We start from the raw sequence: 23,093 nt of genomic DNA on the forward strand, positions 1-23,093 counted from the left end.
CTAAGTTTTATATTTTGGATGTTATAGGTTATAGAACTAGAATTGGAACCTTTAAGGACTCACGTACTAACCATTACACAATTACGACTTTTTTATGAATGCTAGAGAAGGCAGTAAACCTTACGTACGTGCCTAACATTTACTGTTCACCAGTAAAATAAGGCATTATCCAGACCTGCGCGACCAACGCGACTAAAGCGGGAACGTCAGTCGCGCCGCGCGCGTTGGTTCTGTGATATTTTGATGGCGCCGTGCACACCTGCGCCCCTACTACGCCTGCAGTCTGCACGTCATCGCTGCACATGAAAATTATGCTATGCGAAAAATCGCAAGTTTTCAGGAGACTATTAAACTTATCTTTTGTGAAATAAAAAATTAAGTACTTTAAGATCAAAATCACATAGCTTAAAAGGTTATCTCTTGAACTAGTTAGTACACATGCTAAAGAAAGGGTTTCTTTATACATAGATACGTGTCTTTTAAAACTGAACAAAAAATTACATAATGGATCATGCGCAACGACGGCGAATAGATTCGCGTCATAGACGATCCCACATCGCGCCCATGACGCGCGTGTGGCCGTAGCTTAAAGGAAAGGTAACAATAAAACACACATGTTTGTAAACGGTGTGACACATAGAAATGATTTTAATTAGTTAAATTGTTGGATCATGTTGTACACGAGTCCGTACACTGACAGAACAGAACACACGTCCTCTGAGCACGGTAGCTTATCACAATAACACCTGAGCCACCGGGCCACGACCTCGATGTATTAGCGACTAGTCCACGTAGAATCGTATGAGCCACGTGACCCGCGAGATATTCGCTATCGCTTATGCCACAAGGTTGTGGCCCTGCAGTTACAGTTTCAATCAACGACTATTTACAACGTTAACTAACATTTTATATACATACACTTAGCTGGATAGACATTATAACTTATCGGAAACTTGGGGGTGTTACTTACATCTAGTGTTGCAGGTCTGTACTGTAATGTAGGTAACATTACACTGGTCTGTACTCTGTACTCTGTAGGGTACACATAAGGATACAGGGTGTTCGGAAAGTTGAGCGATTACACTGCGGGTTGGGTGGCTTGTCTGACGTTCAAACCGCAGCGGCGTTGCCGTACTAGGCCACTTCACAGCCAAGTCTGAAGCAATGCTGTAGAGGTTTTTAAATTGAGAAAACATTACGCATAGTACAAAGTCTATCTTATATAGTAATCGTATCGCTAGGAGCATTTACATTGAGGTACGCGTTGTCGTCACCCGGGAAAAGGCTAAATTAATGTCTTTTAGTTTTCACATAACCTACACATTGAACATGAGAGATGCGTAGGTATTGTCACACTCGGTTCGGGGAACTGATTACGAGTCCCGACGTCAGAAGTGCAGCCTGGAGGCGCCGTTCCAGCGCGCGGCGGCGGGCGGCGCGTCGCACGACGCCAGCGAGACGTCGGTGGAGGGCGGCGGCGCGGGGTAGTACACGGTGGGCGCGGGCGACGCGGCGCGGCGCGGGCGCGGCACGCGCGGCGCGCGCGCGGTGCCGTTGCGCGCCAGCCGCAGCGACATGCGCTCGCCGCACGACGCGAACGAGTCGTCGCGCGTGTGCTCGGGCGAGTCGCGCAGGCCGCGCGGCCGCACGCGCCCAGCGCAGAACATCTTCAGGAACACGCGCTTGAACTTCTCGCCGAAGATGACGTAGATGACGAAGTTGACGCTGCTGTTGATGGTGACGAGCAGGTTGCTCGTCTTGACGAGCGGGTCGAGGTTGTCGAACTGGTCGCCGAGGAACACCTCGAAGGCGTTGGTGACGAGCGGCAGCAGGTTGCACAGGAAGAACACGAGCACCACCACCAGCAGCATGGTGGCCAGACCCAGCTCGCGCCGCTGCACGCGCGAGAGCCGCGCGCGCTCGGCCTGCGCGCGCCGCACCTGCCGCACGATGCACGCGTTGAGCGCGGCCAGCGCCGAGAAGGGCACGATGTACATCACCACCAGGTACATCCAGTGGATGTACACGGCCACGTACCTATCGGTGCGGAAGTGCACGTTGGCGCGCACGCAGTAGATGAGCTCGCCGGCGGGGTCGCCCACGGCCACCACCTCGGCCTCGAAGAACTTGGGCGCGTTGTAGGCGAAGGCGAAGGCGGCCGTGCCCAGCACGTACCAGCGCGCGCGCGACGACGTGCACAGCGCCTTGGCGCGGAAGGGGTGGCACACGGCCACCCAGCGCTCCACGGTGACGATGAGCGTGAGGTACACGGACATGGTCTGCGCCACGTTGGCCAGCGGGTAGGCGTAGGGCGTGAGGCGCGGGCACACGTGCGTGTAGTAGTAGCGCAGCGCGCCCAAGTACGGGTACACGGCCGTGAGCCCGAACAGCAGCACGGACGTGAGGATGAGCGCCGTGTCGCACGCCGCCAGCCCCACCAGCAGGCAGTTGACGGAGGAGCGCATCTGCGGCCGCGACAGCACCAGCACGGCCAGCGCGTTGCCCAGCAGCCCGGCCGCGCCGATGCCGTTCAGCAGCACGCCGTGCACCACGAAGCGGAACAGCTTGTCGGCCGCCGGCACGTCCGCGTCCGTGTCGCACTCCAGCGAGCCGTTCATGTCGCGCCGCCGCCCGCATGCTGCACCATCTGCACACAACACACACACACACCATTAGTGATAGTGTTCCTATTAGGAGTTACATTCCGGGCACGCACCTCCAAGTAAATATCACTTGCGTGAACGGTGAAGGAAAACATCGTAAGGAAATCTGCACGCCTGAGAGTTTTCCACAATGTTCCCAAGGGTGTGTGACCAGCGTGGTGGACTATAGCCTATTCCGAAAGAGTTGATCAAACGACGCGTTAGGAAAAACTAGAAAGTGCAGTACTGAAAACTCTTTGGCATTCAGACTCTACCCTCGGGTTGTTATTCTAAGCTCTACTTATAATACGAACGAAGAGTAAGTACTTGCTCATTTTAAATTTTCATCAGAATAACAATAAGTTTCAAAAAAGCAGCCCAAAAATTCAAAGCACAATTCTGCAGAGCAAAACGAGTGTAAAATTGTAAAACATACACATTTGGTCAAATGCTCGAAAACACAAAGTATTCTGTGCTGGAAAATGAAACATGTACCCGAGTCCCGAGCGCAGCGTGCGTTGTTAGCGAACCGCTATATAAAATCTTTTTCTTGTTTTTGGCAGATTTACCGCTCTTTGCGCAGAGTGGAATTATTGTATCATTTGGTGCCATCTTGACGTCAAGTTGAACGCTTTATTTTCGATGAATTTGGCTTAACAATTATGATCATTTAAATTCAATACTGTGATGATTTCAAACAAATTATGCATAGTCGCAATAGTGCTAATTTTAAAAATTGTTGTAACTGCAACGACTACACTAAACCGAAATCATTCGAGTGTTTTTGATGATAAGTTGAAAAGGAAAAATTGTACGCGGCATGCATTCTTTCGGAGCATGGACGCAGGGGCAGGACGGGGAGCCCCCGGGGGCGGGCCCCGGCGCGTGTTCGGGGGCGCTGCGGCGCAGTTGTCGGAGTTCCCCGCCGTGTGCGCTCTGCTGGACCGCTACTGGTCGGTGCGCTGCAGCGGCACCGTGCTCACCGGCCACTGGGTGCTGACAGCGGCGCACTGCGTCACGCCGAACATCGCCTACGTCAAGTACAACACGAGAAGACCTGCGTCTATGGATGGAAACGTCACAGCCGTTTACTTGCTCTACCGGCATGCTGAGTTTGTTTGCATTTTTTAAACCATCTTTCTGAACTAGAAATAATACCTACTTAGAAAGGTTTTATCTAAATATATAAAAGGGAAAGGTGACTGACTGACTGACTGACTGACTGATCTATCAACCCACAGCTCAAACTACTGGACTGATCGGGCTGAAATTTGGCATGCAGATAGCTATTAGGACGTAGGCATCCGCTAAGAAAGGATTTTTGAAAAAAATTCACCCCCTAAGGGGGTGAAATAGGGGTTTGAACTTGTGAAGTCCACGTGGACGAAGTCGCGAGCATAAGCTAGTATTTAAATAAACTTTTACAGGTGCTTTTAAATTGTAAAAAATCTACCACTGGTTCAGAAGAGTCAGCAAGAAATTCGGCGGTTGCTCTTTTCAAATGTTCAATTAGCATATTGCATAAGTAATTACAGTTCCCCGCATTGCTGGAGCGAGGCGAACCCACGTTTCATTTTATGTTAGCCCTTGGAACCAAAACGTGAACGCGAAAACAGCTCTTTGCTGCCATACTCTGGAGTCTGGACTAACAATGTACATCGCTGGGACTAAGCTTAGATATGGAGTTACCTAATCAAGTAAAACAAGACCTATCTACCTGCCTTTCATGATTCTAAGTCAACGGGAAGTACCCTGTAGGTTTCTTGACAGACAGACAGACAACAAAGTCGGGTCTATAAGGGTCTATAAGTCTATAAGGGTTCCGTTTTTCCTTTCGAGGTACGGAACGCTAAAAATAATAGTTAAATTTCCTAAAAGCCGATAACGTAGGTTTTTCTGACGCTGCAAAATACGATGGTAAATACTCACTCTATCAGTTGACCTGCCATGCCATTTACTTAGTATAAGTTGATATTCTATCCTTCTATACAAAATACCAATAATGGAATTCCGATGAATAGCTAATACAGATCAAAAGATGGAAACTTGAACTTTCCCAATTATTTTGATCGAGTAATGAAAAAAGGAAAGGAATTTCGTGGAATTCGAGAGGGTGCATGAGGTTTTCTGGGAATAAGAACTAATCAGACATCTGAAATCTGAATACTGATCTCAATTGATATATTGATATGTAATTGGTATCGTTTCTATAAATTTTTGAAATGATCAAGTGGTTAGTGCTTAGCAGTCCTTGTCTATGTCTGCGCGTTATTCTTGGATTGGGTGGACATATTTCACAGCACCCGCTTACTTCACTCAAATTAAAATCAAAAAATGTGGAGCCCACAAAGACCTTGAATGTTTATTGACTACATCCATGTGAAGCCATAAATGAAGTCAAGATGACAGCCGCCGCCCCTAGCTAGGAGAGCGTTTGGATGAAATAATAACGCGTTTTTGGTGAAAGAAAACATCGCGAGGAACCTGCATGCCTGAGAGTTCTCCATAATGTTCTAAATCTAAAAGGTCATCATCATCATGATCTGCCCATCACCGGCCCACTACTGAGCACGGGTACCCTCTCAGAATGAAAAGAAGTCTCCTCTCAGAACGAAAGGAAGTCTGCCACTCTGGCCTAATGCGGATTGGTAAGCAAACGTGTGTGAAGTATGTCAATCCACACCTAGCCAGTGTGGTAGACTATCGTCTAAGCCCTTCTCATTCTGAGAGCAGACCTGTGCTCAGTAGTGGGCCGGTGATGTCCAGATCATGATGATGATGACCTTTTAGAACATTATGGAACGGCCTCTAGAATGCCATTTCAGGTTTGTAGAGCGTTGTCTCTGTCACTCATACCTATATGACGTTTTGTCGGTCAACGACAGAGACAGTGCCCTACAAATTCGCTATGTCCTTGTAAAGATCGATATTCATCACTCTTGGCCGCGTACTGTAATGTAGACAAGTCTGTTAAATGTGACACTACTGAACTGATTGATCGTGGTATGATCCTTATCCCCAGATAGTGGTATGATCCTTATCTCCAGATATAAGGTGCAGCAGAAGGACGAGGGTCGCGGGCCGGACGTGACCCTGCTGCACCACGACGTGGGGCTGGTGCGAACGCGGGACGCCATGAAGCTGGCGTCTGGTCCCGGCGCTGGCGCTGTGCTCGACAGCTTGCGGCTGGTCAACCCAGTGAGCCTGTATGGTGACGAAGTTCAGGTGATTGTTATCTTGTGTTAGAATGTGTGCTGTTAGCTATATGTATGTTCTTCTAGCTCAGATCCAACCCTTCGTCGCAAAAGGTTTTCTAATAATCCCGTGGGAATTCTTTGGTTTCCGGGATAAAAGTATCTTGTTTTCAGGATGTACGCGTGAATTTATTGTTAAATTAAATTAAATCCAAAATGCCTCAAGTGGAAGGAAGCGTGAGCTGTCATATTATGTGGCCTAGCCCGCAACAAGGTTTCAGATCAGCAAAATGCTATATGGCTTGCACAATTAATTACGTTAATTTAAAACTACAAGAGTTTTAACGATTTATTTTCAATCCATTGAAGGTTTTCTACGAAAACATATCTGGATATCACTCAGTGAAGGAGCAATGTAGAACTAACCAATGTCAAGTAAGCTCGGTGGCTATCATTCAGTGTTAGACACTGAGCAAGTGTCACCCGCCAGGTCTGAGATGAAGTCCACAAAAATTCTGTTGGTTGTTCGTCTGCCTCCATGCGCCTTTTCAGCGCCCTCCCTGGCTGGCCTCTGGTGATCTGATCAAAAGAAGTGTTTCCGCAGGTGCTAGGGTTCGGTCGCACGGAGCGGTCGGTGCTGGGCGAGGAGCTGTTCTCGGTGCGGCTGCGGCTGCTGGGCTGCGAGCGCGGCGCCTGGCTGCACTGCGTGTGCGGCGCGGGCGACGAGCCGCGCGGCGTCTGCTCCGGCGACTCGGGCGGGCCCGTGCTGCACCAGGGCTCGCCGGTATGTTCTTCTTCTTCTAGTGCCAATTCCTATTGGAAGCTCATTAAGGCTAACTGGATTTTGCTGTGACTCGTTTGATGTCGTCTGTGCACCTAGTGGGGGGCTCCCAATGCTGCGCTTCCAGTGGGAGGTCGCCATTATAGCACCTTGGGACACCAACGTCTATCGGTTTTGCCCATTGCCACTTCAGCTCCGAGCTATGTCGGTTACCAGATTCTCCTACCGATCTCCTCATTTCTGATTTGATCACATAGAGAAACTCCAAGCATAGCTCTCTCCATCGCCCGCTGACTGACATCTGAGCTTTCTTACGAGGCCCATCGTTAGCGACCATGTATCCGAATAATCGTCACTTTTTCTCCAATTTTGTATTGAACCTTTAACCGAGCACGTGCTCGGAGAATGTAATAAGGATCTTTGTAGGTTGTTTGCGATGGAGACATAAAATAGCAAAAACTGAGACCATGTGTTTTTTAGATTGGGGTGACATCGATGGGCCCAGTGGAGTGCGCGCAGACCAACGGCTCGCCAGCAGCGGGCGCCACCAGCGTGTTCACGACGCTGGAGCGCTACGCCGACGTCATCGAAGCGACTATCCACGATACGGACGCCGCTCTGCGCATGCGCGTCATTGCGCACGCGACGCGCGCGCGGCACCGCGCCGCACTCTGCGCACTGTGCGCGATTGTGTGCCTTTTGTATTGGGATTTAATTTATATAATTACGTGAATATATTGTACACCTGTACAACCATTGTTTCATTTTTGTACAACATCTAGCTAACCTATATTAAGTTAAGTAAAGCTTCTTTGTGGAGTTTTTCACAACTGAAGATCGTGTCCGTAATTAAGTGCCATCGTATCATAGCCGTGCACTTTGTTCAGTCCTCACTTTTCCCATTGCAGTTCAAAGTTAGAGATCAGCAGCTGTGTTCTTTTGCCCTCCACCTTTATCTCGAGTTTATCTGCGTTAATACATTAGGCAAGTGTCGGGCAATGTAACCAAAGCAACTCAGAATTTGGCAATCAATACTTATCTTAAAAAATTTAAATTGCAAAAACATCCATCTTCAATTCTATTATCTAAGTGCTTACTTCAATCGTTTCACAATCTCAAATAACATGTCGAAGCGGATGCGTATTAAATTAAACCCGACAGATACCATGTTCCGGAGCAGAATATAAGCATGTACTCCGTACTCCAAATCTGGCTCGGGCTCCAATGAACGCCGCAATAAAGTAGGATATATCGTGGGATGCTGCGATATCTCACGTCGAGCCTTGGATCCAGGTAACGAGCGTCTGAGAGGAACTAATAACCAATAAGCTTACGAATTACCTGGAGAACCAATTTGGTGCGTACGTTCCTTGTGTAACGGTATCCGGTAACGTTATGGTAACGTTTTTATTTCACGAACGCGTTACCGTTACATGCGTATTTTATTAGTTTTATATGTAATATATATCGCGTTATTTTTCAAGGAAATTACGTATTTTTAGGAGCCGCCAATAAATTCATATGGGCGTAACCGTCAACAATGTTGAGATTGCAGTCTCTATACTCTATAGAAATCGATTTTTTAAAAGTGCCTATGTACTTGAAATTACAGTTTTATTTTACCCTTTTTAACAAGTGTCTTAATTTGACCCTATAGTAATAATAAACTAATTAAAAATTTACAAAAAATTTATTCAATCGATAAGTGTAATAAAAATGCATTTAAATTTAGCATTTCTCGCCGCGAAAATGCTACTCGCCATCTTTTAGGTTCATGAGCTGTCATGACGTCAAACGGATTGGTAAGCAACGGTTCTTTCTTTAGTGAAATACATTACGATTTTAATCCATATGACGTCACAATCGGAATTAACCATGGATTTAGAAAGTAATAATTCTTACTAAGAATTAGTAGGTACCTACTTAAAATTTCTTTGTCTTTCACATTTATAATACATACTTAATATTACTAAACAATTAAAAAGTAAAACACAACGTATCTAATAATTATTATGTAAGTAATAGATTAGAAGAGTCGTAGAATATAATATATTAATATTCAGAACAAAATTTAAAGATAGCTTCTGCTTCAGTAACAGATTGATAGAGTAAAAATTGATATACTATATTGCTTTATCAATCAAATAGCTAAGTGTTACGTCACGTAACATGCATGTTGCCAATCAGATAACTTGCGTGATCGGCAACTTGCAACTTGCATGTATTACAACTATAATATCGTGAATGTTGATAACTACAAGATATTATCGACATTTGCAACCACTATCACATTCAGGGTTAAATATAGGCTCCTCTAGCGGTCGAGTCTTATCATCATCATGATCAATCCATCACCGGTCAATTATTGCTCCTCTCAGAATGAGAAAGGTGACAGACAGATTGGTACACTTCACACACCGCCGAGAACATGATGGAGAACTCTCATACGTCATAACTCATAAGGATTCCTCACGATGTTTTCCTTCATCGTTAAAGCAAGTGATATTAACTCCGAAAAGTTAGAGGTGCCTGCCCGGAATCGAACCCCACCTCACAAATAAGAGGCGGACGTCTTAGCCACGAGGCGATCGTGGCAAGTATCTAATGAAGCGTATAATTTATTTGTAGCCAAAAGCGTCCTTTATCGGATCTCGTTAGCATTCTGCTAATGTCGTTTATCCTATTCCTTATTCCGACTGCTTCAATAAAATAAGTGGTAGCGCAATATGGCCTCGCTTCGTAGAGTCGCAGAGAGATCTTTGTAGTAATGGCAAGAACTATATGTGTATATGTGTATATTCTGAGGTAATGGATACAGCGTACTTACGCTACGAATTTTATTTCTATAAGTCGATCATTTTGAAAAAGTGTTTTTTTCGATTTATGTCACATTTTTCTATTTCAATTAAATAGTTCTAGTTTTTAGATGAGTTTATTTGTAGCGCGCTCCACACAAATCTGTGTCTGTCGTTTGCCAGAGTTCCGTCAAATAATTTGGTTTCAAAGTTACACGAGCTCCAAGATTCTTTCGGCAGTGTTCCAATTAGATTACAAAATGGGGTCATTCAAGTGGCAGACCAACAACTTCCTGAAAGGCCGGCAACGCATTGGTGGTTCCTCTGGTAGCTACTGAAAATATTCATGGGTAATCATTCATTCATGGCGGTAATCACTTAACATCAGGTGACCCGCCTGCTCGTTTGCTCGCCATTTTTATTTAAAAAAAATACATACAACACGTGTAATATTAAAACTAGATATTTTCACGGAAAACTGACTCAGGCAGAGGTAGGTACTGCAGGTATTAGTTTCTGGAACGTCTCTACAAAGTTATATTGAGTTTGATTGCTTAATATTCAACTGAGAATCAAACTACGTTTGTATGGGGAAGTCTGGGGAGCGCACTACGGAAAGTAGGTTGCCCACGGCGACTTTTGTAGATTGAGTAGCGATACAGTCGCCAAAACAGCCACACAGTCGCGATACTAAATCGATACTATGCGATTGTATCACTAATGAATTGCTACTGTCGCGCGTTGCAAATGCGACTAACGGCAAAAGTAGCGATGCAGTCGCGCGCGCTACTGAATCGCTGCAAAAACTCGCCTAGGGCAACCTCCCTTCCTAGTCATTAAAAGACATTATATTCAAACTAAAAATTATATTAGAGCCTCAATAGCTCAACTGGTAAAGGAGTGGACTGAAACCGAAAGCTCGACGGTTCAAACCCCGCCCGTTGCACTATTGTCGTACCTACTCCTAGCACAAGCCTGACGCTTAGTTGGAGAGGAAAGGGGAATATTAGTCATTTAACATAGCTAATAATCTTTAAAAAAAACAAAAAAAAAAACTAGCTGATGCCCGCGACTTCGTCCGCGTGGATTTACGTTTTTTAAAATCCCGCGGGAACTCTTTGATTTTCCGGGATAAAATCCTATGGCACTCTCCAGGTCCTTATCTATACCCATGCAAAAAATCACGTCAATCCGTTGCACCGTTGCGACGTGATTGAAGGACAGACCAACAAACGAATAAACCAACAAACAAACACACTTTCGCATTTATGATAAGAGTACTGATTAGGATTAGGATAATATCTTATTTCATACATAGTTATACATAATTAATAGGAGCGAAGACAATAATTAATATCCTCGTAGACAGAGATACAAACTAATTATGCTGCAGTTAGTATCTCCCTGCGACAGCACGTAGCTACGTGAGCAGACTCCCACTCCCACTCCCACTCCCACTCCCACTCCCACTCCCACTCCACCAACTACACCTCATCTAACATCGTTGGGATTCCACTGTGAGATAACTATTACACGGTACACCACCGACATTTAAACAAACAGGAAAAAGCATCGATATAAATGACAAGATATGCCCAAGCGAACAAAATTTTTCACAGTTTTGGAACCAAATAAATCAGCGCCACCTCTTAGATACTATAATGAACGACCCGTTTGAAATCCAGACGTCACTGAGGTTGCAATTGGAAAAAGGCAAATCAAAGAAGAAAATAAATGCGAAAGGGTGTCTATTACTGTGTCCATCTGTCTGTCACCTTTTCTCGGTACAACTGCTAAACCGACCTTGGCAAATTTTGGTATACTAAGTACATCACGGAGAAATTTGACTTGCGTCCTGGAGGCGGTCATGAGATCTAAGCCGAGACATCAGAGCTCCCATGAGATTTAAAAAAAACTATTTCTTCCACGTGAATGAAGTCACGGGCATCAGCATCTACATAATATCCATATACAAAAGGAAAATCTCACTGACTGACTTATTGATCTATCAAGTACACAGCACAGCCCAAACTACTGGACGCCTGAAATACTGGGCATGCAGATAACTATTGTGACGTAGACATCCGCTAAGAAAGAATTTTTAAAAATACAACCGGGGGTAAAATCCCAGTTCGAAATGAGTGAAGTCCACGCGAACGAAGTCGTAGGAATGAGCTAGTACTTCAAAAAGAGAATAGAAAAACTTTTCAACCGAATATATTAGATCTCGAACAAGTTTAGAAAGTTTACGATAGGAATGGCCGGATGCCAAATTATATTATTGTCGTATAAGTTATTACTTTTGTTAAGTTCTTTGAAAAGAAAAAGACAGATTTTGTTCAGTAAAGGGATAGAAATTATTTATAGTCCTTCTATGCCCGAGACATCAGGCGAGTCGCAGAGAGCCGCTGGATTCAGGCGGCGCCGTGTTCCCAAAGGCGTGTGAAGTGTGCCAATCCGCACTTGGCCAGCGTGGTAGACTATGGCCAAAACCCTTCTCACTCTGAGAGGAGACCATGCTCTGCAGTGAACCGGCTATGGGTTGATCATGATTACGATGATGATCTATAATAATTTGACTGCTGTACGCTTAGTACGAGATTTTATGTCTCACCAACGTTGATAGTATTCGAGTGTCGAAACACTTCCGCGTTATAGTAAACGGAATCTTAACTCTGCCTTGCTTTAAAGTTCAAGTCTACACATCTACAGCCAGCGCTCCAAGCGGAAACGTTGCGAAATTAAAATCAGTGGCATTAAATTTTTGACTTCAATTCAAGGCGGTTTAGGTCCATTTTACTTTGACGTTATTGTGTTTCGACTCTCGAATTCTAGCAACGTTTGGTGAGACGTAAAATATTATACTAAGCGTAGGTACAGTAGACGCTAATATTATCTTTTCATTTTGGGCAGGAGGATATCCTCATGGATGTCAATTGACATGCCCGACTTCACTGAGGTGCTCTCGGTGACCTGCGGAGTGCGGACTAAACCCTCCTCCCTTTGCTGGCCGTCCTTGCCGGTAGTGCAGTGCGCAAATCATCAGGAAAGGGGCTGTTCGGTCAGGCCTCGTTTTCACGTCGCCTCATTATTGACTGCAGTGTTTCGGAGAGTGTGCTCAGGAACTTTTTAATCTTGTGCCCCCTTCTCCATTGTACCACCTTACGTCGTCGACATTCCATCTACACGCACGAAACGTTTTGCGTCATCATTCCTCATACGTATGGCTAAGGTTTGGAATACTCTTCCACGATATGTGTTTCCTACATATTACAACTCGGGCATCTTTAAAACAAGAGTGAATAGGCATCTTCTAAGTAGACGCGTCCCATCTTAGGCCACATCCACACACATTTTTCATCAGGTGTGATTGTGGTCAAGCGTTTGTCTACAATGAATTAAAAAAAAGCATTATTTTGGCATTGGCGTACCTACTCCCACGTATCTAGCGCAGGGCAATAACGTGGTGCTATTAGTGATTCATAAAGATTGATGGGTTTGTGGCTCGATGGCTTTCATGTGCCGTTATCATGTTTGATCGACGAAATATTAATCATCGCCAGACAATTTATGTGCGATATGAAAATTATACATGTACTTTCCTATTGTGTGTTGATTATAGTGAAGATACTATAGACTAGTTAATGCCTCCGACTTCATCCAAGTGGATTTAGTTTTTAAAAACCCCGTGGGAACTTTTTGATTTTCCGGAATAAAAAGTAGCCTATGCTCTCCAGGTCTTTAACTATACCCATGCAAAAAATCACGTCAATCCGTTGCTCCGTTGCGACATGATTGAACGACAAACCAGCAAACCAATAAACCAACCGTGGGAACTTTTAGATTTCCCGGGATAAAAGTAGCTTATGTCATTCTTCAGGTTTTTAACTATAACTATATAAAAATCACGGTAATCCGTTGCTGCGTTGCGACGTGATTGAAGATCCAACCAAACGCACCACTAATATATAGTAATACTTACGGGTAGTGCATGGGTAGTGATATCAAAAGATAAATAATTCTTTATTCTTCATTTTTGCGTTTCACAATATTTAGGTATTTACAAGGCCAAGGGTTTGGCCATATTATAGTCTACCACGCTGGTGACCATGTGCGTATTTATAGACTTCACATACCTTTGAGAACATTATGGAGAACTCTCAGGCATGCAGGTCTCCTCACGATGTTTTCCTTCACCGTTAAAGCAAGTGATATTTAATTACTTAAAACGCACATAACTCCGAAAAGTTAGAGGTGCGTGCCCGGTATCGAACTCCCGACCTCCGATTAGAAGGCGGACGTCCTAACCACTAGGCTATCACAGCTTATTTTATTTTATATAGAGCCCAAATTCGTCTGTTACGCCATATGCCATCAGAGAGTTCCAATGTCCACCTTTCAACTCTATCATCAGATATGCTCAACAGTCAATCAGACAATCGGAAATAGCTGAAAAATCATTTCGACGAAGACAACATACAACAAGCCAAAAAAATAAAAAGCTTTTAGAAAGGCTCTTAACAAAGGAAAAGATTAATTTCAGCCTGTATAGCGCTTTGTCAAAGGTTTATGTCGGTCTCTAAACTATCAAGGCAGAACAATGGCTTCGGTTAGGATGTCGCTGGCAAATACCAGACCTTGCCAGACTTTAGAGGCGTTAACAGCTATTCACTATTCAGTGATAGAGGCGTTGCGGTGACTCGCCCGATGTAGCCAGACTCGATATACTTGAATATAAATACCCACTGGAGTTTCAAACTTATATAGTTGGCATGTTAGCCGTGATAGCCTAGTGGTTAGGACGTCCGTCTCCTAATCGAAGGTCGGGGGTTCGATCCCGGACACGCACCTCTAACTTTCTGGAGCTATGTGCGTTTTAAGTAATTGAATATCACTTGCTTTAACGGTAGAGGAAAACACCGTGAGGAAACCTGCATGCCTGAGAGTTCTCCATAATGTTCTTAAAGGTGTGTGAAGTCTACCAATCCGCACTTGGCGGTAGACTATGTCCAAAACCCTTCTCACTCTGAGAGGAGACCCGTGCTCTGTAGTGAGCCGGTGATGGGTTGATCATGATGATGATGAGTGATTTAGTATCTTTTAAACCCGCAATGTATACTAACTATAGCGCTCAAAACTCGGGTCAATGCCCCGCCTATGACGCGGCATTGACTTCGAGTGGCATACGAATGCAACTTTCGTTGACCTCTAGCGTCAGTCAGTTTATCTTATCTTTTATTTGCAATATATCGTAAATTTTAACAAAATATAGGTTTCCAAAAAAATTAGTTTTTTTTGTGGTAATATTATATCAGTAATGATCTAGTATTATCACCTGTCTTCGTTTTTGCTAGCGTTCTGGTTACACCCTGTATTTAGATTTTGATATAGGTACGTTCGACCAATTTGACACTCGCATTATAATATCGAGCATAACGAAAATGGTCAAAGTTTGCGAGAAGTGATAACTCTTGCTAGGGGTACAGGTGTCCGTGTGAGGAGTTTCCACGTAAAGTCCTCTTTGAAACTACCCCTTCTGTGGCGGTGAGCGGGGTTGTTTATAGCGGCCCCCACAGGCCCCCACAGGCCCCCACAGGCCCACACGTGTGGTCAGGACGAAGTTTATGTCTTACATACATTTTAATTAACCATTAATTAAAAGTTACCTTAATATTCTATTTTCAAAAAAGACAAAAATATACAAAAATGTGGCAGCGTGGTGCAGGAATTCGCACTCATATGTTTGTAACCTAAGGTGTACATGTTTCAAAATATTAATGATTTTAACCAATAATTATTTTCAATCTAAATATTAGACTACCTATACTTACTTTCATAAAGAAAATAGACTAATTCCAAAAGAATAGGAAATATGAATATAAATTATACTTAGAATATTTTATGGTCGATGTTGAATTGAATAGAGTTTTCTATAAGAGTGGGTAATTATAATATTGAACTCCCGCGAGAAAAAACCTTTTAACCTAAATATCGGAGATGCTTTGTGTTAGCGGCTAACTAATGGCTTCCAAGCCGATACACAAGTATGTTTTACATTTGGATACATTCTTTAAGATTTATAAATATTTAATAATTAATAACAACTAGCTGATGCCCGCGACTTCGTCGGCGTGGATTTAGGTTTTTTAAAACCCCGTGGGAACTCTTTGATTTTCCGGGATAAAAGTAGCCTATGTCCTTCCCCGGGATGCAAGTTATATCTGTACCAAGTTTCGTCAAAATCGGTTGCACGGATGGGCCGTGAAAGGCTAGCAGACAGACAGACAGACGGACAGACAGACAGACAGACACACTTTCACATTTATAATATTAGTATGGATTACAATTCTATTCATACTTCTGAATAAAATTGAATAGAATATATTTTTATTCAAGTAAACTTTTACAAGTGCTTTAGAATCGTCAACTAGTTTAGTTTACCACTCACTGACGTCCTTTACGTCCTAGAAAGAACCGTCCTATCTTCCAAATTTCAAGTTTGTAGGCTTTGTAGTTCCTGAGATTTCGTGATTAGTCAGTCAGTCAGTGAGTGAGTAACTGGTATTTCGCTTTTATATATTTAGATTAAATAAGAAAATTATAGTAAATATATACAATAACTGTATGGTACTAGTGATTACAGCTAGCGTGGCCTCTGGACTCTGGAGCACAGCGGGGAAGTAAAGAACCAAATATTGCACTTCGGAATTTCTTGTACCTCGACCCCTCTATTTACGGACTTGGGAACTTAATAAGTAAGTTCAAACATACTTATATATTTTGAAACCTTACATAATATGTTACTAGCAGTTGCCCGCGACTTTGTCTGCGAATTTCTAACATTCCATGAGAGAACATTTCCCACTGTGAAAAGCCTCCACCTTACTCACTCACAGTCTCAACTCTCACAATAAGGGTGCCTGTCCACTGAAGCGGAGCGGATCGGAGATATGTATAGTTGACCACTGAGAGTTTTGTCAGATGACGCAATAAAATTATCACGTTATTTACCGACAATCTGATTAGTTAGCTCAACACAGCACCGCGAAGTTGGCTACTCTCTATGTAGATTGGCCGCCGTGGCCGTGGCGGCAAGTTCCTACTATCAGTCCATATAGTATCAGTAATGATCAGTACTATGACCTGTCTTTGTTTTTGCTAGCGTTCTGGTTACTGTATATTATATATATATTCTGTATATTCTGTGGTTGCTGCTAACCCTACGCCCCTACGCCTCACAATGACGCGCGGCGATTGGCGATTGTCTAAAACCTGCATCGATCATTATTACAATCTCAATTGTTGTGATTGGCTGAATTTGTGCGATTCTTGTTGCAACAATGCATTGTAGCCAATAGTGAGCGAGCGTTAACCAATCAGAGATGATTGCGAGCGTGACATTGTAGCTGTCATTCTCTCACAATCGCGCAGCTGTACGCCGCACGGGTCAGAGCCGCTCCGTGCACGATACATTGTCGCTAACAGTAATTTATTACAGCTTACCTACTTACGCTCTCCTACTTACGCAAGACACAGTGACACATTACCGCGCCGCCCGACGCCGCGTCGTCAGATAGTCATGATGCATGCTTTAATTAATTTGGGAATATTACGGTAACAAGATTACATTTAAGTCCTTTAGACATCGTTCCAGCTGCGCTAAGAACTGGCTCCAGCGCGAACTAGCATTGAAAAACAAAATTCTTAGTATACCTACAGGATGTAACCAGAACGCTAGCAAAAACGAAGACAGATTATCACCTGTCTTCGTTTTTGCTACTAATGTTCACTGATATGATGAACCGCAAAAAAAATCTAAAAAATCTTTATTTTTTAGGTTTTAAAATTTTATTTTTATTTTAATACTTACAATTTTTTAAATTTTTCTCTCCGTAAGAACCATCCTCGTACCTACTTCAAGGAATATTATAAAAAAGAATTAGCGAAATCGGTTCGTGGTTCAGCTGTTCTAGAGATTTGCGATCAGCAACACATTTAGTGATTCATTTTTATATATAGCGATGTGTCTACCTAAGTGACTAATAAATATAAACTTTAAAGTCATAAAGATAACTAAGTATGTTAAATATAATCTCATTTTTTTTGTGGAAGTATGAGAACCCTAATTTAGTACGTAGGGAACCCTAATAAAATCCTAATTAGCGCAAGTGAGCCGACAGCTATATAATAGCGCCTCGGTGCCACGGCTACTGGTATATGAAAGCACTTCTGTATTTTTAATATAATATGCAATAACAATGCATTTCAAGTTTGCATTTCATATTTCGCCGCAAAACCGCTACCCGCCATAGTTTCATGAGCTGTTATGACGTCACATGTTATGGTATTACCTACGTGTAATTTTCGTAGCGCCATAGTAGGTACGTAGCTTCCGTAGCACTTCCAAGATTACGTAGCACCATGACTAGTCATTGCTGTACTTGCTGATCCGCCCGACTTCGCTCGGGTCAAATTGGATCTATCTATTCATATACAATTTAAAATATATGCTAGTTCTGGATAAAGTAGCCTTCTTATGGTGAAATACTCTGAAATTACTGAACCGATTGTAAGCAATCGGTTCAGTAATTTCAGAGTTTATCGATTACAAACAAATAACAAACAAATATTTCCTCTTTATAATATTATAGTATAGATTATGTTCTGCATATGGCATTTCTCCTGTCCTCCATGACTGGGAGTTGTCTATAATGTTTTCAAAGGTGTGTGAAGTTATCCAATCCGCACTTGGCCAGCGTGGTAGATTTATGGCCTAAACTTTTTCATTCTGAAAGGAGATCCATGCTCAGTAATAAGCTGACGATGCGTTGATATATTATATAAAAAAATAAAAAAAAAAATAAAAAAATGCAACAATAATTTTCAACTTAAAGGTTCGTACGCACCTGAGCGGCGCGGCGCGGCGCTTCAGTCCGACTGCAGAACGCGTCACCTCAGGCCGCTCGACGGTGCCTACCGCACTACAACTTCAGTACGCGGCACCTCGCGTCACTTGCGCGTCACTTTTATACCCGTTCACGTACGAGCGCGAAGCGCCGTGCCGCGCCGCTGGGTATGTCGCACTAGCGTCACTGCACTGCACGTCGCTTCGCTGCGCTTCAAAATATTCTCTCCAGCCGTGCCGCGCGGCAACGCGCGGTGAAGCGCTGTGCAGCGCCGCTCTAGTGCGATATGCGCCATACAAAATGATAGAAATGATATTTTGACGCTCTGTGCCGCGACGTGCAGCTCGCTGAAGCGCCGCGCCGCGCCGCTCAGGTGCGTACGAACCTTAACTGTAAGAAAAATTGAATGGCCATTATAACCTAGAGATATTTGGTTATAACCGATTCTAAACATTATTAATTCTCCCAAAAATATTTCTGATCCCCTTTAAACTTAAACACGAATAATAAAGTTAGTTTAAGCAACGGGATTAGCATCCATCGCCGACAAACAAAGCCCCGCCATTTGCTTGTTAGCGCTCTGTTCAGTGCCTCGTTCCCAGCTGACGGCGATATCAATGTTCCACTAGATGCGGTGCTCGCTACATAAGAAAGAATGAAAAAAAAAAAATTTTGTAAGTTGTGCCGCACATCACTAAGGGTTGGTTATCGCAGTGCTTCCTCCACTTAAGCATTAAAGCCAGAATGATTCAAGATTACCCTTAGCCCCGTGAGCTCGTGCGATCGCCATCGCCGACTCGCCAGCGACCATAGGGACTCCGCGCACAAAGCAACGGCGAAATCATAGCACGTAGCGCAGAGACAAATGTAATTTTAATTTTGTAATTTTTTTTGGAATTTTGAATTTAGACACCAGAGTGAGTTTCCTACCCTCTGCACTAGGAAAATCCTGCATTGCAGAAGGTAGTTACAGGTTTTCTAAAACTAAGGATTTAATAAATTATACCTAATATAATACTAAAATTATAGATAAAAGAACGAGAAGAGAACATGAATGACAACGAGCCCTAGGGCCTTAGTCGGCGAAATGTCGTCGTCGCTATTAGATGCGGTGCTTCATCGAAACAACATGTTCCAACGAACATCCGTGTCCGCACTTCTGACAATCGTAATCTGCTTTAGACGCAGTCCGCTTCTATGAGCATAGATAAGTTGGAACAATCTATAGTATTAAAGCTACCGATACATATTCAAATATGATAACGTGGATAATAATTTAGAGTTATCGCGTAAATTTTAATTTTTATAAACGGATTGCGGAGATAAGCATTTCTGATGTAACTTAATTTATTACTTCTATGTAGCTTAAACTTTGGTGCATGAAAAAAAAAAAAAAAAAAAAAATAGGATTGACAGGAGTGCGGACACCTATGTTCGTTGGAACATGGTGTTACTATGAAGCGCCGCATCTAGTGAAACGTTTATATCACTTCCAGCTCCCGACTGCTCCCCGCCCTCATCCCGCAACACTCCATACTTGGATTGTAACCAAATTATACAAATATACTTTATAAACTAGTATTTGCATCCAAATTATTCCATCGAAATGCACTGAAGTACTTTTGTACATGTTTACAAAAAAAAAAATTGTTTAGAACAACGACCTCACTTACGCAGTTACGCTTTAGTCTTATTAGAGGAGGTCCCCCGGTTCGATTTCCAGCAGGGGCAAAAACGAAGACAGGTGATAGTACTGATGATTACTGATGTGATACCACGCAAAAAACGCGAAAGAAATATAAAAAAAATTGTGAAAGTTTACGGTATATTGCAAATCAAACATCTGACTGACGCTAGATGTCAGCGAACGTTGCGTAAGTAGGCCACTCGGAGTCAATGCCTCGTCGAAGGCGGGGCATTGACCAGAATTTTGCACGCTAGACATTGGTATTGGATTGTGTTTAGGTAGTATAACAATAACGCTAAATTTTTGCTAGCGTTCTGGTTACATCCTGTAGGACATCGGTTACTTTTGATCTCGCGAAATCGAAGAGGCATTCATGTTAATGTTAATTCCGCGAGGACGAAGTAGCGGGCAACAGCTAATTATTGGCACAGAGGTATAGCCTTGCTTCTTGGAGACAGATATAGACTATTTTCTATCCCGCAAAATTAAAGAGTTTCCATGGTAGTCCCACGAGCATTGCAACACGGGTAATACAAGCGGCGGACGGCGGCGGGTGGTTGCTCGTTGATTTACAAATCCATAGGCCGAGAAACCGCCATTGTACTTTTAGTACCTACCTATATAAATCAAAGGAAGTTAGAGATTTATTACAGTTTATTAGATAGAGTTTTGTGATATCGATACGTAAAAGTATAATAGAACTTGCTAGTATAGGGCAAATGGTCGGCTCGGAATATTTTTGTAGGAACCGAGTCGCGACGGTGGGAATAACTCGCGTCAAGTGAGCCGGTAACAAGTCAATTAAACAGCCGTTAGCTGGTAATTAAATATTTCCTTTCCTCGCCTTCGGCCATCAATCTTACAGCGACACCCGGGTGGGCGTGGCGTCCACGTCTATGGATGTTTATTGACTCGGATAAGACTAAGTTTCGTGCTAAATAATGCTAAATCGAATGTTAATTTGCAGTAATCGCGATCGGTGCCTGGTGGTACGCAACACAGAGTGACATTTTTATCTTGATTTTAGCCAATAGACTAACGAGGCAGTTAAAATAATTTGATTGTCGGCGACCAAACATGTTGTCTGGAGGAGATCGCTATTTAGCGAGCTTTTTGTACCTACATTTTAAGATCTCTTTTTTTTTGTAACATGTCATTTGTGTCTTGTGTTGCAATAAAGAATATTAAATACATAGCCTATTATAAGTCCTGCAAATTGCTGATACGCTGGAACCATGTCTCATTAACATCGAAATGACGTCATTTGACATATATTTAAGTAAAAATATAGCATCAGCTCAAAACTTCAGTGTAGTGCTGACGTCACTAAAATGGCGGCCATGCACTTTAGCAATTTGTGGGACTTATAAACATAACCTCATAGAATCTATCACTTTCTATCTGTGATTAAGTTCCATTAAAGTTTCTTAATTTCATTTTTTAAATCGCAGTAAAGGATATCTTTTTGTAATTTATTTCAAACAAGAGTTAAAGATGTTGAACGATAGAGTTTCCGAGAGAATGCAATATATCTGAGATCTATAGGATATTAGTTTCAGTAAGATGTTATCGGGAAAAGGTTTCAATAGATTTTATAGGTTTTTAACTAGTTGACCCGCCCCCGACTTTAATCGGATGGAATTTCTGAGAACCTTTAGTGGGGGACATTATATGTAGAGAAAACCTAGGCTTTTTTTACTAGTCTAAGGTCAAAATAGTCACCGTCGTTGTCGTGATCACGAGTCATGCAACTAAGTCTCATCATCATCACGATTAACCCATCGCCGGCTGACTACAGAGCACGGGTCTCCTCTCACAGTGAGAAGGGGTTTGGCCATAGTCTACCACGCTGGCCATATGCGAATTGGTAGAAAGATTTCTATTTTTGTATGTTTGTAATGAATAAACTCAAAAACTACTGGACCGATTTCAAAAATTCTTTCACTATTACAAAGCTACATTATTTCCGAGCGACATACTTAGACTACATTTTTTTAATTAGAGATCCATACAAAAACTGTAATAAGCTACCCGTTCGAAGGTCGGGTAGCTAGACTACAATATAATATTATGGCGTTAAACCACGAAATCAGCTTAAAATCATTAGGTCATTGTAAACTCTTCGATTGTCAATTGTTAAATTGGGTTATTCCCGTTGAGTCACACCCCCGTGTGTAACACTGTTACTCAACGGGAATTTTTAAAAATAGTTGTCCCGTTGAGTCACTCTGTTACACAATGGGACAACTATTTTAAAAAATTCCCGTTGATTCACACCTACATATTGCGTGTGTAACAAGTGTATACCTGAATAACATAACTGAAAATAATATAACTGAATGTGCTATTCTTCGGGATGTCATTTTCAGGAGTCATTTTCAGGGTTTTCGAGGATGCTGATTGTTAAATGGGTTAAAACTTAAAACTAAAACCACGAGGGTTCCCAACGCGCTCTACAATCCGATTGGAGAGAGAAATGATTTTCAGAAATTGTACAAAGAACGAAACTGAGCGAGTTGGATGGCCTTTTTATATTATTTAGAGTCAAGAGGTTTGTTTTTATATGTCGAGATAAAACAACACTGGAATTTATTGAAGAACAAAGCAAAATAAGATCATGTTTTGTAAATACCAGATAAAAGTCAGACGCTATCAACGTCCAAATATTTTCACATTTTGTCGAGTTCGGAATCTTCCATTCCTCCTAAATAACGAATGAAATGCGTAATTATTCATTCTTTCCTGTTTAGAAAACAGCCTTAAATATGAGCTTTAAATTAAATAAAAAAAAACCGGCCAAGTGCGAGTCAGGCTCACGCATTCAGTCGTATTTTTTCGACATTTTGCACGATAACTAAAAAACTATTTTGTGTATTTTGTAGAACCAACAGCCAGAATCCACATTCAAAAGGAAATAAAACATTTATATTTATCAAAAAAACTTTTCCTTCGGCGAGTGTGTAGAGCGTAGACTAATTTTGTGTTGTTTATTTTGTGTTTATTTTATACACGAAAAGTTTTTTTAACGAACCCTCGAAAACACTCGTAAGTAAAACAAAGGGTCCCTGCTTAGTTAATTACGGTGTGT

General features: G+C 42.6%; 3 protein-coding genes across 3 annotated transcripts in view; 2 read left to right on the forward strand and 1 right to left on the reverse strand.

Moving 5' to 3' along the window:
* The window catches only part of LOC117996854 (apoptosis regulatory protein Siva), a 171,374-nt gene that overhangs the window by 110,891 nt on the left and 37,390 nt on the right, over positions 1-23,093 (forward strand). The gene's annotated exons all lie outside the window — the stretch shown is intronic.
* LOC117997380 (FMRFamide receptor-like) overlaps positions 623-23,093 on the reverse strand; it is a 97,717-nt gene continuing 75,246 nt past the window's right edge. Inside the window, exon 3 of the mRNA XM_034985650.2 lies at positions 623-2,647. Within this exon, the coding sequence (XP_034841541.1) occupies positions 1,389-2,618 (1,230 nt within the window). The 5' untranslated portion in view covers positions 2,619-2,647 and the 3' untranslated portion in view covers positions 623-1,388. The remainder of the gene's footprint in view (positions 2,648-23,093) is intronic.
* LOC117996855 (mite allergen Eur m 3-like) overlaps positions 3,441-23,093 on the forward strand; it is a 61,518-nt gene continuing 41,865 nt past the window's right edge. The window contains exons 1-4 of the mRNA XM_069498455.1: positions 3,441-3,754; positions 5,690-5,867; positions 6,441-6,620; positions 7,098-7,345. Coding sequence (XP_069354556.1) covers positions 3,480-3,754; positions 5,690-5,867; positions 6,441-6,620; positions 7,098-7,345 — 881 coding nt within the window. The 5' untranslated portion in view covers positions 3,441-3,479. The remainder of the gene's footprint in view (positions 3,755-5,689; positions 5,868-6,440; positions 6,621-7,097; positions 7,346-23,093) is intronic.

This window comes from Maniola hyperantus, chromosome 4 (assembly GCF_902806685.2).
Source record: "Maniola hyperantus chromosome 4, iAphHyp1.2, whole genome shotgun sequence".
In the NCBI taxonomy this organism is placed as follows: Eukaryota; Metazoa; Arthropoda; class Insecta; order Lepidoptera; family Nymphalidae; genus Maniola; species Maniola hyperantus.